Source organism: Cynoglossus semilaevis, chromosome 4 (assembly GCF_000523025.1).
Source record: "Cynoglossus semilaevis isolate Cse_v1.0 chromosome 4, Cse_v1.0, whole genome shotgun sequence".
Classification (NCBI taxonomy): Eukaryota; Metazoa; Chordata; class Actinopteri; order Pleuronectiformes; family Cynoglossidae; genus Cynoglossus; species Cynoglossus semilaevis.
Window position 1 is genome coordinate 8104211 of NC_024310.1, and position 15387 is coordinate 8119597.

The window sequence follows — 15387 nt, forward strand, 5'->3', positions numbered from 1 at the left end:
ATGCCCTGCTTTCTAAAAGATTAAAGCACAGATGCAAACCTCCATATTTGTTTCACACTGCGTCATCAATGTGTATCACCTATGGCACCTAAAGTGAAATCACCTATGGCTTCAGGATGCAGTGGTCCAAAGTAATAAATTACTATAATAGGATGTGAAATACACAGGAACTAAAAGACAAAAAAGTCAAAAGTCAAAATACTTTAAAACAACTGCTACAGCCCTGATCTAAGTGTCCAATAAATTTACTAAATAGAAACTATTTTTTATTTGCTCTTAATATTTTAAATCCTTGAAAGATGGGCAACATCTGAAGCAAACAATAATCAGCTGATGTGACCACCTGTACACATAAACGTTGCCCGAGGATCTGTTCGTACAGTTTTAATACATGTCAAAAGAATAAAAACAAAAATTAAAAAAAAAAGAGAGAAAAGTAGTGTCTGTGTCACAATGATGCCATACAGAAATTCCTGGCACAGAAAGTGAGTTGATTATTTCAACTAAAAGAAATCTTTTGAGAGTTAAGGCTCTATCCAGAGGTTGTGAGGACAACAAAGCAACACACTCTGGCGATGTTGATCCAAAAAACATGATTGGAGAAGGAAACAGGTCTGGAGCTTTAGGCTTAAAGCATTCAGAAGAAAGGCCTGCAGTACATTTTCTTGATTACTCTATAGGTAGCACACAAGTAAGGCCAGTAACTCGCAGGTGACCAGACACACAGAAGTCCTCACTGCGTCTATTCATTTGCGATACAGTAGTTAAGTGGTGGAGAATTACGCCTTCGCCCAACATACACTTGCACTGAGATTAGACATTTCAATATTTATGGGATGATGTTCAGTGTCACATTAGATTCAGACAAATAGTAGTGCTTATGGAGAGTCTGTTCCTTTAGCCAAGAGTTAGCAAAATCTATAAAAGTAATTCCTACATCTGAGGTTGGACCATTTACGGAAATAAAATACCCGACGTAAAATAATAACTTCAATTTTTACACCTAAGAGGGCACTTTTTCACATATGCAAAAGAGGAGCCAGTCACATCATAATAAACTGAGAATATTACAGTTTCTCTGAGTGCTGGTTTCATCCACTTTTTCAGTGACTAAAACAGTGAAATAGCCATTTTTGTAAATCATCATCACACGTGGAAAGAAGCTAAAACTAGCAAAAATCACAAGTGAGTTTGATCCCTAAGGGGTTTTCTTCATAGGTGTTGGAGCTCTCACTTAGACCTAAAACAGCAGACACCTCAGTCACAGAAACCTCAGCAACAGTCTTGCAAATTGCATATACAAACTACCTTCTTATTCACTGGATCACAAATCTGTAAGGAGGATAAATAACTGCAAATAAATTGTTACATGAAGACATCTTAAGTCTTGCCTTTGGATAGTTGTAAGGCCACAAATGCTGGGAAAAAAAAAGAAGTTGTAACGTGGTATCAAAGCACTGTGACTGGGCAGACCTATTCTCAGCTGCAAACTAATATTTAAATCATCATTTATTTACATGGAAAAAAGCAGTAAGGGCATGCCAGTGATGAAAAGAGGAGTTCTACACAACAGTCTAAACTACCCTTCATCTGCAACAAAGGTATGACATGGTTTAAGACCTGAGAATTATTCAGAAATATCACAAGCTAGTGGGTCAAGCTCTGGAGAAGAAAGGGATCACTGAAAAGAAAAACACACACACAGTTAAACACAACTTTAAGACAACTCAAACACAATTGTAAGGGTGTAAGCACACGCTCAATGATAGCCAGGGTGATGAGTGTGAACAGCACCACCATTGCTTGAATCCTGAACTTGACCAAGGGCTGGCCTGTGCATCTTCTCCATAACATTCAAGCTCTGTTCCTGAAAACCGGGCATCTGGAAGTCTCCTCCTAAGAAATCCACATTCTGCATCAGCTTGGACGGGGCACCCAGACCCTCCCTCACGGGCCTGTACTTGGCTCCGGGGATGCGGTCTGTGGATGCAGCAGCCTGGACTCCCTGGTAGGCACCTGGAAGGTCATCGGGGCCTGATCCATTGTTTCCTGCTGTGGGCGGAATGCTTCCCCATGGTGGCTGCATGTAGTGGCTATTCATGTAAGGCATAGAACCGAGAGGGCAGTTAACTGGGGATGAGGGCCGTGGTTTTTCTGCTGGGTGTTTCAGAGCGTAGGATTGTGCAGTGTTTGGTAGCTTGTGGGAATAATTTAAGTTTCGCGACGGAAAAGAACACTCAGTCGGAGCTTCCATCCTTGGATTCTTACAGGGATGAGCTCCTTCTGGAGGCTGCTGCATGTGGGCAAGCTGATGCTGGGCCCAGGAGCGTTGCTGCAGTTGGTGTATATGCTGCTGCTGTTGTAACTTTTGTTGCTGTTGTTGGTGTTGCTGTTTCTGCTGATTTATAAGATGCTGGAGCTGCTGCTGCTGTTGCTGCATCTGTACCTTCTCAGGGTCAGTGTGAAAGGAAGGTATACTGTTAGCAGAAATATTTGGCTGTGAATGCATCACAGCAATAGGAGTCTGAGGAGGAGCCTTGTCTGCAGGACCCACATTGAGGCAGCTTTGGACTGGGCCCAGCACTGAATGGTGCGAGGAAACCCTTGAGCTGGCGTTAATCAGCAGGTTGCGGCTAATAGGACTAGGGTTTGCTATCTGGCCTTCACAGACAGAGGTGGTGCCCATGCCAGCCCGTGCCTGGCACAGCTGGTTGATCTGGTGCACAATGCTGCTAAGGTCACCAGGTCGATTCTGATGTAGACTGGCTGCCATTGACAGTGGTATGGTGGAGGTAGATACAGTTATATTTGGTGGGGCGTCTGCATCAGGGAGCTTGCGGGGCCCATATGCTCCCTGAGGTTGCTGCTGAAGACTGTTGGGCAGCGTAGGATGTCCTGCCCCTGCAGTTTGGGGAAGAGGCTGTGAGCCAACCTGTCCTTGGGTGTGCTGCAGAGATGGGAGCTGAGCTGCATCAGAAATGTGGCGCAGATCCTGAGCCACTGCTTGCTGTGGGAGCAGAGCTTGTGGAGGAGCTGCCTGATGCCTTAGTGTCTGCAGATGTGAAAGATGCTGCTGCTGTGGTGGTGGTGGCGCACCAACTGATGGGCAGGACTGGCCCTGCTGCTGCCCCTGTGGCACAGTTTGGCTGTGAGGCAGACTCTGCTGCCTTTGGATTCCCTGTGGGTGAGCCAATCTTTGCTGTTGTGGAGCCTGAACCTGGGTCAAGCTCTGTTGTCTCTGCAGAGCCTGTGACTGAGCCATGTTCCTCTGTTGCAAAGCCTGTGGATGAGGCATTGTTTGAGAGTGCTGCACTGTCATTGGATGAGTCATAGTTGGCTGCGGGTGCTGCAGCACCTGTGGGTGAACCATGCCCTGCTTTTGGCCAGACTGGGATTGGCCTTGGAGATGCGCAGAAGGTGGGGGATGGTTTAAAGTGCTTTGAGTGGTGTACGGCCCGCTTTGAGGATTCATGATGGTCTTATGAAGATGCCGGGCACGGGTGCCGTCCGACTCTTTGATGACCCCTTTAAGAGGTGCGCGAAGGACAGCTAACAGGCCTCCACTGGTGCTGACCTGAGAGGAGTAAGGACTATGGCGCTGGCTGGATGAGGATGTGTCAAGTCCGTTGACTGTGCGTCGTATGTGCTTCCTCTGAGGTACTTTGACACTGTTTGGGAAGATCTGGATGGTCAGAGGGTTGTTGGCAACTTTCTTAGCATAGGCATCCAACTCTGCTGGGGTTGGATAGTTGGCAGATCTCATCTTCTGTGTAGTTTCCCCTGCAATGTGCAATAGTTCAGACATGAGCACAATGTTGTGTGAATGAGTGGGATATCAAGCACATTATAAAACCATCCATTAAATGGTACAGGCACAATTGAACACATTCAACTGTCCATCTTTGCATCTACGTCACATTTTGTGTCAACAGTTATAAATAGGAGCAACACTTTTCTCTATTAACTGTCAGTACATATTAAAGTACATGTTGCCTTCAGATGACTGGATTTTTTAAATGTTTATTAACATTTTACATAAATGTAAACTTTTTAAACTATGTATAATGATGCATCAATAATTACCCTGAATGTTTTCTCACTACTATAAGTTGCGGCTCACAAACAATGCCTTTGTGTTGTACTAACAATTACATTTTAAGTCAAAACTAAGACAAACAAGTTACAACATATTGTAAAGTGTGTTGTACTAACAATTACATTTTAAGACAAAACTAAGATAAACAAGTTACAACATATTGTAAAGTGGCTGAAAGAGAGAAAAAGCAAAGCACTTACATTTCTGAAGTCCAGTGTTCATCTGCCTGTGTGAGAGAAGTCTGATGGTAGGGTCACCTGATGCTGGCAGACAGGCCAGCATGTCACTGTTTAGCTAATGCAGCATGAGACGCCCTCTCACAACCATGCTGGGGAGACACAGAGCAGGTGGTGGTAAGCCGCTGTCGGACACTAACCTTGGATGAGATGATTGTGCTTTGATCTATTTTTACATCCTTACAGATTCAGAATTGTTCAATTTGCAACTTGTGATAAGCTGACATCATGGTCATGAGGGCTTTGGCCGCATGCACCTCACAGTCTAAATGGAGTCAAGGAGTGATAGAAAATGTAACACTGAAGGAAAAATGGAATTGCTAAAATCACTACAAATCACAATTTCTTTTCCCATTTAGTGGTTCAATTTAAAAAAAAAAACAGGACCACAGTTAGGCTGCTCCTGAATAAGGGAGTTTAAAAGTAAACAGCTAAGTAAATATCAATGAAGAAGCAGAAGAAAAGACAAAAAAAAATCTCTCTTTACCATGTGTTCCTGACCATAGGTCCACACACAAACACAAATGTAGCCATGTTACTACATTGCAGATCAGCTACTCTGGGAGATACTTCTAAAACAACATAATGACAGCATACTAAACTACTGAATTTATTTTAGGAAAATAATTGCCTTAGAAAAATTAAAAATAATTGCCCATAGAATGAGGCAATTGCATAGAGCAAATAACAAAACTGTTTTACATGTCTAGCTTTTAAGAGTCACAAATGTCCCCTGGAAATAAGATAAGCATCCAATGTCAATAAGGACTTAGTGTTTCATCACAAACATAGACCTCTAAAGGGCAATAACATGAATACCTTCTTAAATGCTGAATAAAAACTGATGTAGTAATTAACATATAAAACAGTCATAAGATCACTTTTTAATTACATTCAATTGAAGGAAAGTGAACTACTTGTCATTGTGACACAGCACACCACTGAACACACAATGAAATTTGACCTCTGCTTTTAACCCATCACCAAAGTAAGCAGCCTCAAGTCATCAAATATCGTGCTATAAAACAAAGTGGTTTTGTGGAGATTCCTTTTTGTTGAATTTTAATATACAGCTCTGCATCAATTGGATTACATTGCTGCTACATACAGGGCCTGTTACCTTTTGTCCTGCTTGAAAACAAAATAAAATAAGCAGCAAAAGCAGACAGAGGGGGACATCACTGTAGCCAAATGTGCCTTGTTTGCTATTCATTTCTTTTGGCTGATTAAGTACGATTGCAGAGATGACTTTCGCATACATTTGTTTATTTACAAGAAACCCAGTGATGACACCCCAATGTAAAAGAGTAAACGATTAAAATTCTGCTTTTGAGGTGTTTTTTTTTTACTTTTAATGAGTGCCAATAGCTTCTTAGACCAGCATTCACTTCGAAGTAAAGAAAAATATTGTTCCCGTTTCCCAAAATTGGACTGACCATTCACTTAGCGAAAAGATTGCAGAATGTAAACAGACTGTATTAGGAATGACATACACGGCGTTTCCCATCACAAAATAACCTTCTTTTCAACTAAAGCTACATATTATTGTAATGTGTTTCAAAACGATTTTATTCAGAGTATAACGCTGTATCAACCGTTTTCCTGAATAAACATGTCTTCTGTGTCCGACACTGACCCGAGCAGTGTCCTGCCAGATCATCCATTACCCGGATTGAAAACTGTTGAGGTCACACAGAGTCAAACACTGATGTGTTTCTTTAGAGGAAAGTGAACATTCTGACACTCATTCTGTGGCTGTGTAACGTTAGCATCTGACCTAACAGCTTAGGCAGCCTCGAGGTGCTGGACCTCTAACAGCGAGAAAAATACAGTTAAAACAAACGTAAAAGGCGTAAGTGCCATAGTATGAATTTGACTGACTGTTGAAAACCGTGCGTGTTTAAATTGACACAATACGATGTTATAACGTCGTAAAAAGCGACGGCTCGAGTCAAGCTTCACAATAAATAAGGGGCTTCTTTGTGCTTGCTGAGACCAGGCCAGCTGCTCAGCAACTTCAACGCCTTACATAGTAAAAACATCAACGCCATTCGTATGAAAGAGGATAATACTTACTCCTCGCCAATCTATGAGTATGGAAACTTCATTTTGTGGGGATTGGACGTTTTTTTTTTATTATTTTAGGAAGCGCAGACCATCCCGGTATCTTGGTACCCTGGGCTGCTGTCTGGCTACGGCAGCTACTTATGACGCGCATGCGCAACCACAAAGGACCTCGGCTTCTGCATTCAGGAGTCAGACGTATATGCCTGTGTAAAAGTCCTGACTAGGGTGTCAACCATGATCCAGCCTTTTCTAATGGAGGCTTGACTCTGCTGTAAATGCAACTGTCTAACAGGTTCTCCTAAAAAAAAAAAAACTAAACTACTAATTTGTCACCCAGTCCTATACATGTGTGCACTGTGTAAAAGACAGTGGTGGAATATAAAGAAACAAAAACATTGCATATTTTATCACTGTACACACCCCTGATTTTATTCTACATCTAACATGAGAATAAGCTATCCCCTTGCCCAACTAAAGCCAACCTTTCCCTTCTTTTAACCTGGAGAGACTTTTCTCTCACCAGTTTAATTTTTTTTCTTTTACCTTCAAGGGCTTGTTAGACTTCCAAAAAATTGCCTTTACTGCCTTTGTTTCACTGACATCCTGCATCACATTACAGTCAAATGCTGTCTTCCTTAAGTTTCCCCAGACACCAATTAATACATTTTGTATCTTCTATTCTACCTCCTTCATGTATGTGCTGACCAGTCACTGTTACCCATTTCACAAAATCCATTGTTATCTGCCTTTTTGCATTCCTCCCCTTTCATAAAAGATATGGTTACCTTAATCAATATTGTATTTCTTTTTATTATCTGTATATAAGAAAAGATAATAGACAAAATCAAAAAAGTTTAACCATCTCTTTATCCATAGGTCTTTAAGGTTTTTTTAACCATCTCTTTATCCATAGGTCTTTTAATTAGGCAATTATCAGGTAATTATAAAAAATACTAGTAAAAAGAGCAGCTGCTGTAGGAATTGAGTGAAATCCTGTTAAAATTATATTAAATGTGTATTTAATGTGTAATGTGTGAATAAATAAAAACAACAGGAAACTGCAAACAATAATAAATTATAGCATTTCTGATTTATTAGAGAAACAATGAGCTCAGATTGAACTGATGATTTAAGTACAGGTGGATGACATGCAGCAAGACCATACAGGGACACAGGGACAAAGGACTCAACAGCATTAGAAATGCAATTAAAGTTTTCACAAATCAAAGATTACAGTTTACACAATGAACATTAAGTTAAAAATATTTGCCTGTAAACAATTTAAAAAGAATGTCCCAGTGCTTATTTGCTTATCACAAATACATAACACACACCAAACAATAGTCTGATGAATAATAAATGACAAAAAAATAATATTACAACTCATAACAGTCATCTCTTTGTCTATGGAAGTGTGCTAAAACACAAAATAAAACAAACTTGTTCTATCTTCTCAATCAAACTGTATATCTCAGTCTGTGAGCTTTGGAGATGATTGTAGCTCTGAGGTTACTGTGGATGTCTTTGACATAAACTAGTTCTATGCAACGGTGTGCACATCAGTGAACACCTGGATGCACAAAAATAAGTTGTTTTGTGAAAAGATAAAAGTTTAAACATGGCAGAGAATTTACAAGAATTTGCAGAATTCAAAGTTCAATAGACAGGATTTCAACATCTTCCCCTGCTGTGAAATAAGAGACTATTTATAATCATTTTTGAAGTAACATTTTAACCTTACTTTACCATATCCAACAATAAATACATGACAAAAAATAAAGGTTGTGAGCACCTTTGTTACACTGTAAAAAAATAAAAAACACAAGCATAAAATACCTGATAACATTTCAGTTACAAAAATGTTACACATTTAAATCATTCAATGAATGCAAAAAGATCTCACGCAAAAAATAAAATCAACAAAATTATTCTACAGCACGTAGAGAAACCTTTTTTCTGAAACAGCAGTCGTGTCCAGATTGTTACATGGCATCATAAATATTAACGGGTAAAGTCACCATTCACATCTCTTCTCCAACAACCCCCAATCAACAATGTCTTCACACTGGTTTCACAAAAAGAAAATTGCAACCCCAACACAACCCCCCCCCCCCCCCAAAATATAGATCTTACCAAGGAATGTTCCAGTAATAAAATTAAATGAAATGTCTTCAATGAGCAGCAGTGCATGCAGATTTTCTGGTCCTATATAAATTAAGGCACCAGAGGTTTCCAAAACGTACTGGATATATGGTATATAGGTAGAAAACAACATTTTCAAGTGTATTAAAAGCAGTCTTTAAGAGTGCATACAACAGAACAAGAGTCATCAAAATCACCAGTGCTCAGGCTTGTTTGCTCGCCATCTTCTGCAGTAATGGGATCTGTAGAAATAAAAAACGCATTATTCAGACTCTGATAAAACCACATGACTTTTCCATGACTAACCAAAATTAGTTATCGGTTCAGAATTGTTTTCTTTCTACCACCAAATGGCTTGGTAACACTAATTCCATTTGGACATGGACACATACACACAAAGACAGAAAGCAAACATTTTAGCATATTGTAGATGTCATTTTTCAATATATAATTTGGGAAATTAAACCTGTTTGGTCAACAATACCGTCACATTTCTATCTGCCTCTTACTGTTCAAAATATTAGGGAAAAAAGAAACTGGATCACACCCACCTTCCATGAGTGTTTTCTCAGATTAGTATCCTTACCTTTGACAAATCCACTCCGGTGAGTGCATTGACAGACACAGGAAGTTCAGCCAACAGGCGGTTCACTTCGCCTGTCACACGGTTTCCTTCTCCACTCAAGATGACAATTTCATTAGTCCTGGATAACGGTGCCGACACTTTGCCAGCAATCTGCAAAAAACAAAAAAGAGTTCTCATAAAAATATGTCCTGGTAATCTGTTGCACTAATTCATGGTAGTACATGTGTTAAGTTCATTATTTTGATAAATGACTTTTTGTTATAATTATAATTACATTTGTATGTTTGTGAGTGTTGTACTGGAACTACTCACATAACTACAGACAGGATTTCAATCAATACTTACATTGGAATTTATTTCTAATATCAGAAAAATAAAAAAAATAAAATGACATAAAAGTGCCAGATTTGGTGCATCTAAGGACCATGTGAGACTAGACAATATTTCAGAAAGACAAGACTTAAAGCAAGACAATGAAATAGCACATTCTTAAAAACCTATTTTAAATTAAATCTGAGGTAATTTTATCTTAATGTTGACCATTTAAGCTGTCAAAAATTAGCAAACAAATGTACACTATTCAAAGTTGACTGTGAGTTACCTTGGGCAGGGCCTCCAGGACCATGGCAGTTTTAGCAGCCTCTCCATACTGCTGGTAGGCCTCTGCCTTCAGTCTCATCTTCTCAGCCTCAGCCTTGCCAACTGCTTCAATTGAGAGAGCTTCTGCCTCACCAACCTTCCTGATCTTCTCTGCATGGGCCTGTGCGAGGAGCACTGTTTGCGTCCTGTCAAAGGAAAGGAACAAAAAGTTAAAAAAACAAAAACAAAACCCTATCTAGAGGAAAGTTGGTTCACTTTCTAAATGTGCAAAAACATCCTGTAATCTGAATGGACTTCACCTTTAATTTATAATAGCCAAAGAAAAGACTTTTCACACAGACCTGACCCTGTCCTATTAAAAAGTCTTTGGACATTTTAGGAAAAGTTGTTATCCTACACCTGAGTTTTCATTGTTTCTTTTAACTCTTTTACCTTTGTATTTAAACCATTAACCATGTGAAGAGCAGATGTAGTAACGTTTTACAATCAACATCCCGTCTTCTCACCATACAATACAGAGGATCATGGGACATGAAGTTACCAGTCAGAGGACAAATATAGTCTGCAGGTTTACTTCACTGACTAAAATCTACAAATCTAAAATCATCCAGAATTTTGTTCTAAAATTCCAGTGGTAAGTGATACATTATTTTTCATTGATTGAGGTCCACACTGAATGACAGTGTTTTACTTACTTGTGTCCTTCGGCCAGCTGCTGCATTTTGTAAGCCTCGGCCTCAGCAGGTCTCTTCACTGTAGCAATGAGCTCCTTGTCTGTGCGATCGATCTCCTTCTCCTCGATGGTGATTTCTTTCTTTCTCTGCACCACCTGGATCTCGATCTCCTCCAGACGGATCTTTTGCTGCTCCTTGGCTGCCTGCAGCTCATATGCCAGCTGAGCTTGTGCTTTCTGGAAACATCAGAGGAGACCTACTGTTTTCTACAGCAGTAACACTATTGCAACACTTGGCATATTGTTATTCTCAGGATGAGAATAAGAAGACTTTTTAATTTTTATAACATTTAACGCATATCCATGATGTGTTGGTTTGTGTGACTGACTGTGAAGCTTGTAACATCACAACAGACTCACTTTGGTGTTGATCTCCTGATTAAATGAAGCTTTCTGGAGCTCCAGTTCTCGCTTGGAGTCAGCCATCTTCGTGTCTGCCTGGAATTTCACGTCCATCATCTCTTTCTTACATTCTGCTTCCTAAATGATGGTTAGAAAAAGAAAAAAATGTGATCAGTTTGTATTCAGTTTTTTTTTCACAACAACTATCATGAGTCAAGAATGGCATGCCCACAACCATACCCGTATCCCAGCATCCCTCTCTGCTTCTGCCACGCCAATGTCTGCATCCCTGTGGACAGCTGCAGTCTGTGTCTTTCCAAGAGAGCTCAGGTAATCCAGTTTATCAAACACATCCTGCAAAGAAATAAATCACACCATGAGCTTGGGGTTGAGCACTGGATGAAATAACTAAAACTTGGGGTTGAGCACTGGATGAAATAACTGACTGACGTTTTAAAAATAAAACTCAAATGATGAACCTGTAAATGTGACAAATGACATGGATGTTGGGCCATTGGTAAATTAATTTGATTGTTAAGTGCTTACTTAATTAATGGTTGTATGATATTAAAAAAAATGAAGAAATTACACTTAATGGTGTTTAATAGTTATATTATCAACATGTGACTGTCATTACAGATTACAATAAGTCTCGGTTAATAATTAATTGATTCAAAGAGTCCATTAATCATCAGTACTAATAATGCTTGCATTTAACCAATTTAGATTTAATTTAATCAAGGAGAAAGTAAATATATTTTTATTTCATAACTAATATTACATACGACAGACAATTTTATTTATTTATTTACAATTTAAATTAAGTAACATAAATAACAATAACATTAAGTAAAAGACACACAATTCTGATTGTAAAGGATGAAAAAAAATGCTCCTCATGCATCACAAGAAACAACCAACACTTAATGCTATTACAGAAAATGTCTGTGGCTCAATTAGCTCTCATTACCAAGAGTAAACAGCGCAGACTGAGTGAGTCAGTCAGCTGATTCCATACAGCAGAAAATAGTAACAGCGCAGACTGAGTGAGTCAGTCAGCCAATTACTGTTCAACACTGGCTGATTCCATAGAGCAGAAAATAGTTTGCATGATACTTTAGTGGTCACAGCTGATCAAAGTAGATTTTGTCTGCAGTTGCACAAAAACAGGAAACTGTGGGTGCTCTACAAAAAGATGATGACATCATTTTCTTATTGTATTGTGCTTATTGGTTTATCAGCTGATACTAGTTACTGATACTAACTTGTAACAGAAAATCACTTATTGGTTTATCAGCTGATACTAGTTGTGATATTTACCATATAACTTGTAACAGAAAATTGATATGTACTGCAAACAGAAATGTGCCTAATCACTCTGTAGTAAAAGTTGAGTAAATGGTTATGTGTATATACAGTATATATTATAGTATTATCCTTCCAGATCTAAACAACCTAGAACAGCCTGGATAGGGTTAGGTTTTTTGACCTACCTTAATAGTAAAGCTGAGGATCTCGATGCCCATTCTGCCCACATCTGGTGCAGCTACTTCCCTCACCAGTTTAGCAAACTGGTCTCTGTCCTGGTAGATCTGCTCAACCGTCAGGGTTCCTGCCAGAAACAGATGTACCAGTTAAAAGCACCAGCAGCAGCAGTTTGTCTCAGATCATGTGTTCAACAATCTTTTAGGTTTGAACTAACAAAAGCCAACTGAATAATTATTAATGGTAAATGTAACTTTGTATTTACATTTATATATTTAGTTACTTGTATGAGGGCAACTGAATTGCTAGAATCCTGTATAAAAACAACACATTATAATCATTATAAATTTTCACTTTTTATGAATCTGCTTGTTTTTATCTTTTTATATGTTGGATTTGAGAGTTGAGAGGGCAAAATATAACTGATGTTAATAAGTTAGGAAATGGTTACTTGTCTGTACCAAGAATGGAGCGCAGATGTCCCTCTAAAGTTTGTAGAACAACACATTTGATCTCCACCACTGATTTACCCAGGAACTGCTCACAGGCCACTGCTAGAAGGTCATGCTCTGTCATGACCTTCACCTAAAAGAAAATGAAGTGAAGGGATGTGTTGAGAAATAAATAGTGAGGAGCACTATCTAAACTTGCTCAGCTTTTCATAAAACATTTTAATAGGAATTCTTTGATGCACCTTTATAAGGAAAAAAGAACTATAACGGGTTTTTGTTATTGTTTTTTTTACAGATTTTTGAACTTTTTGTTTCAGAAGTGTTTTTACCTGAGCAACTCCTGTGACAGTGATGGCGACTCCCTCTGCTGTCTCCACATCTTCACATCGTGGCTGCAGAGTCATGATTTCCAAGCTTATCCTGCAGCAAATAACAAATCTCAGCTGTGAACCCTGTGAACAAAGCTGCATTTATTATAGATGTTCAGCTGTGACAAATGTTTTGGCAGATATGGACAGGGAGACACAGCACGTGTGTCCAAGAAGTGGTAATGGCTGTATATATGTAATAAAAGCTGACAGTGAAAAAGGAGCTGGTGCAAACAGTGTAATAAGAGACTCAGTACAGGGTGGTAGAGGAGCTTTCATCCTCGGCTTGTTTACTCACTCCCTGATAATGGGAGTGACATCCCAGTGGAAATCCCAGGCAACAAATGTCCATTTCAGCTGTGGCTCATTTAAAACACTGGCCGTTTCACTCACATTAGTTACAACTGAAGGACTTTTCAAAACATTCATTAGGACTTGTTGACTTTAAAGAAACACCTTGAAACCTGGGTTGTACAATGTTATTACCTTTTAATATCAGAGATGAGCCACCAGGCCCAGGCCCAGCCTCCAACCACGTAGGTTTTATCATCAGAGCCCAAACAGCCACCTGAGGGAAGACAGGGATTTCAGTAAAGACTAGACTTTAGGGTTAAAATTAAACACATTTTTAATCTATAACAAAAATGAAGGTAATGCACAACAAATAATCTTCAGATGTTACTACACGATACGTTTTAAATACACAGACGCAATGCAGTAAATACTAAGTAAAAACAATTAGAAAAGTCATACAGAACTTATTTGAGTACTTTTATCAGTACCTAACAGATCAGTATACATTTTGAAATGAAAAAAAAAAAGAACTACTGCATGTCTTGAGACACTTTACACTTCAACAATACATTCACAATGTAGCACAGTTATCAAAGGTCAGGTGTCATTTTAAGTTGTTACGACTGAAATAATTTGAATATTGTGAGTAGAAGATCTGATCTTGCAGAAAAGGTCTTAAAATGCTCTTCTGTATATAATGACTGATGACCTGTGCTCTTGGGCCACAAGAAACAATGTCTCCCATCAATAATACATTGCATTAACCACCAACCATTCAACTTCCCAGAACAATCTATGTGCCCAAGACATCACCAACCTGTGCCATTCTCACTAGGAATTATCAACAGAAAACTGCTCAAACCTGGGGCAAATGGATTCATTCATTCAATGTGTTGGAGACAAGAGCCTCAAACTGTGCTATTATTATGGATTGTCGTTGACGTTGCTCTGACAGGATGGTTTTAAAACTACAGCTGAAATTAGCAACAGGCAACTTTCACCAACTCTACACTGACTTCCTTTAAATCTCTATCACTATATGCTATTCAACTGTACTCCCTGTTTTAATTCAGGATGTTTAAACCGATCTTGATTTGTGAGACCTTATAGAACAATTACAAAATCTCATTATACTCTACTACAGTCTGATGTGAATTACCTCCAGTAAGTGGGTTGGGAGCGCTCTGTAAATAATACTTATACATTATTTTGGAATTATTGACAACATAACATTGGAAAAACGCAATATGTCAAAAGTCCCCTTCATGTTACAAGGCCCGTGATCACAGAAGATTAGTTCTGGGCCTAGTGTCTTCATCCCTGTGGATGAACAGACACCTGTCAGTGCTGCGGTCTGTGTGAGCTGAGCACGGCTCCACCGTGATGTCAATGCAGAAACAGATTTGTGTGGAGTCTTAGCAGAAACCAACCTATTTTTAGCCAAAGCAGATTAACACTGGAGCTGCATTTTAACACGAATAAGAGCCAGTGAACGTTCGTCGGTCTGATAGTCTGTAACGGCCAGTTTCACCACCGGCCGTGAGCTCTGGTATAAACACCGCGGCGTGCGGATTCGCTAACACGGTCTAAGAAGCGGAGCACTTACCGGAGACAACCAGAGCCTCGTTTGGACCCACGGTCAAACAGTTCCCCATGGTGAGTGGACGCAGAAGAGGGCTGAAGGAACAACCAACTGATAGGTGTTTCTTGACTAAGATAGTGAAGAAATCGTAGGATTTTACAGAACAAGTGTGTGTCTGAGAGGATGAAAGGCGCGGATGACGCTCGACTGCTGGACTACAAAGACAACAACAGGCCCGCCCAACGATACACGCTGACGTCAGGCGTCAACACGGGATTAGGAGCGATAAAATAAAATATAATAAAATAAAATAGCTCTGTTTTTAGTTGAAATCCTATGTGCAACAATGATGTCCGATGTTATTATTCATCAAAAATTAAATCCAGTACATAAGCACAATTAAC

General features: G+C 39.3%; 2 protein-coding genes across 4 annotated transcripts; both read right to left on the minus strand.

Moving 5' to 3' along the window:
* Positions 1 to 1542: 1542 nt before the first annotated feature.
* LOC103377938 (protein FAM222B-like) lies at positions 1543 to 7137 on the minus strand. 2 transcript variants are annotated; one of them, XM_008308935.3, is made up of 4 exons: positions 6409 to 7137; positions 4517 to 4597; positions 4297 to 4424; positions 1543 to 3780 (listed from the first exon to the last, which is right to left on the minus strand). In XM_008308935.3, exons 3-4 carry the CDS (start codon positions 4376 to 4378, stop codon positions 1760 to 1762), a joined length of 2103 nt encoding a protein of 700 aa, XP_008307157.1. In that variant the 5' UTR covers positions 4379 to 4424; positions 4517 to 4597; positions 6409 to 7137; the 3' UTR covers positions 1543 to 1759. The 2 variants fall into 2 exon arrangements, with proteins under 2 accessions (XP_008307157.1, XP_008307156.1); XM_008308934.3 differs by lacking the exon at positions 4517 to 4597 and having other exon boundaries at positions 6409 to 7136.
* Positions 7138 to 7470: 333 nt separating this feature from the next.
* Positions 7471 to 15367, minus strand: LOC103377937 (flotillin-2). 2 transcript variants are annotated; one of them, XM_008308932.3, is made up of 11 exons: positions 15008 to 15367; positions 13594 to 13675; positions 13069 to 13159; positions 12749 to 12872; positions 12296 to 12414; positions 11043 to 11156; positions 10821 to 10940; positions 10423 to 10637; positions 9729 to 9912; positions 9128 to 9277; positions 7471 to 8783 (listed from the first exon to the last, which is right to left on the minus strand). In XM_008308932.3, the coding sequence occupies exons 1-11, from the start codon at positions 15054 to 15056 to the stop codon at positions 8745 to 8747; spliced, it is 1287 nt and encodes a 428-aa protein (XP_008307154.1). In that variant the 5' UTR covers positions 15057 to 15367; the 3' UTR covers positions 7471 to 8744. The 2 variants fall into 2 exon arrangements, with proteins under 2 accessions (XP_008307154.1, XP_008307155.1); XM_008308933.3 differs by lacking the exon at positions 15008 to 15367 and having other exon boundaries at positions 13069 to 13191; positions 13594 to 13676.
* Between the last annotated feature and the right edge of the window lie 20 nt (positions 15368 to 15387).